Raw genomic sequence first — 1254 nt, 5'->3', positions numbered from 1 at the left:
ATGGCTCGGCATCCACACTGCAGCCCACTCATCGGCTCGGCATCGACACTGCCGCCCACTCATCGGCTCGGCATCGACACTGCCGCCTGCTCATCGGCTCTGCATCCACACTGCCGCCCGCTCATCGGCTCGGCATCCAGACTGCCGCCCGCTAGTCGTCTCGGCATACAGACTGCCACCCGCTCATCGACTCGGCATCCACACTGCTGCCCGCTAGTCGGCTCGGCATTGAGACTGCCGCCCGCTCATCGGCTCGGCATCCAGACTGCCGCCCGCTCATCGGCTCGGCATCCAGACTGCCGCCCGCTCATCGGCTCGGCATCCAGACTGCCGCCCGCTCATCGGCTCGGCACCCAGACTGCCGCCCGCTCATCGGCTCGGCACCCAGACTGCCGCCCGCTCATCGGCTCGGCACCCAGACTGCCGCCCGCTCATCGGCTCGGCACCCAGACTGCCGCCCGCTCATCGGCTCGGCACCCAGACTGCCTCCCGCTCATCGGTTCAGCACCCAGACTGCAGCCCGCTCATCGACTCGGCATCGACACTGTCGCTGGCTCAATGGCTCGGCATCCAGCCTGCCGCCCGCTAATCGGTTCGGCACCCAGACTGCCGCCCGCTCATCGACTCGGCACCCAGACTGCCGCCCACTCATCGCCTCGGCACCCAGACTGCCGCCCGCTCATCGGCTCGGCATCCAGACTGCCGCCCGCTCATCGGCTCGGAATCCAGACTGCCGCCCGTTCATCGGCTCGGCATCCAGACCGCCGCCCGCTCATCCGATCGGCATCCACACTGCCGCCCGCTCATCGGCTCGGCATCCACACTGCAGCCCACTCATCGGCTCGGCATCCAGACTGCCGCCCGCTCATCGGCTCGGCATCCAGACTGCCGCCCGCTCATCGGCTCGGCACCCAGACTGCCGCCCGCTCATCGGCTCGGCACCCAGACTGCCGCCCGCTCATCGGCTCGGCATCCAGACTGCCGCCCGCTCATCGGCTCGGCATCCAGACTGCCGCCCGCTCATCGGCTCGGAATCCAGACTGATGCCCGTTCATCGGCTCGGCATCCAGACCGCCGCCCGCTCATCCGATCGGCATCCACACTGCCGCCCGCTCATCGGCTCGGCATCCAGACTGCCGCCCGCTCATCGGCTCGGCATCCAGACTGCCGCCCGCTCATCGGCTCGGCACCCAGACTGCCGCCCGCTCATCGGCTCGGCACCCAGACTGCCGCCCGCTCATCGGCTCGGCACCC

General features: G+C 69.6%; 1 protein-coding gene across 1 annotated transcript; it reads left to right on the top strand.

Annotated features, from left to right (window-relative positions):
- LOC126263431 (uncharacterized) lies at window positions 1-1044 on the top strand. The gene has a single exon (XM_049960524.1). The coding sequence runs from the start codon at window positions 1-3 to the stop codon at window positions 1042-1044; it is 1044 nt and encodes a 347-aa protein (XP_049816481.1).
- The last annotated feature ends 210 nt before the right edge of the window (window positions 1045-1254 follow it).

The sequence above is a fragment of the Schistocerca nitens genome, chromosome 6, assembly GCF_023898315.1.
Source record: "Schistocerca nitens isolate TAMUIC-IGC-003100 chromosome 6, iqSchNite1.1, whole genome shotgun sequence".
Taxonomy (NCBI): domain Eukaryota; kingdom Metazoa; phylum Arthropoda; class Insecta; order Orthoptera; family Acrididae; genus Schistocerca; species Schistocerca nitens.
The sequence above is the reverse complement of the archived record's forward strand: the minus strand, read 5'-3'. Positions and strand labels throughout refer to the sequence as shown.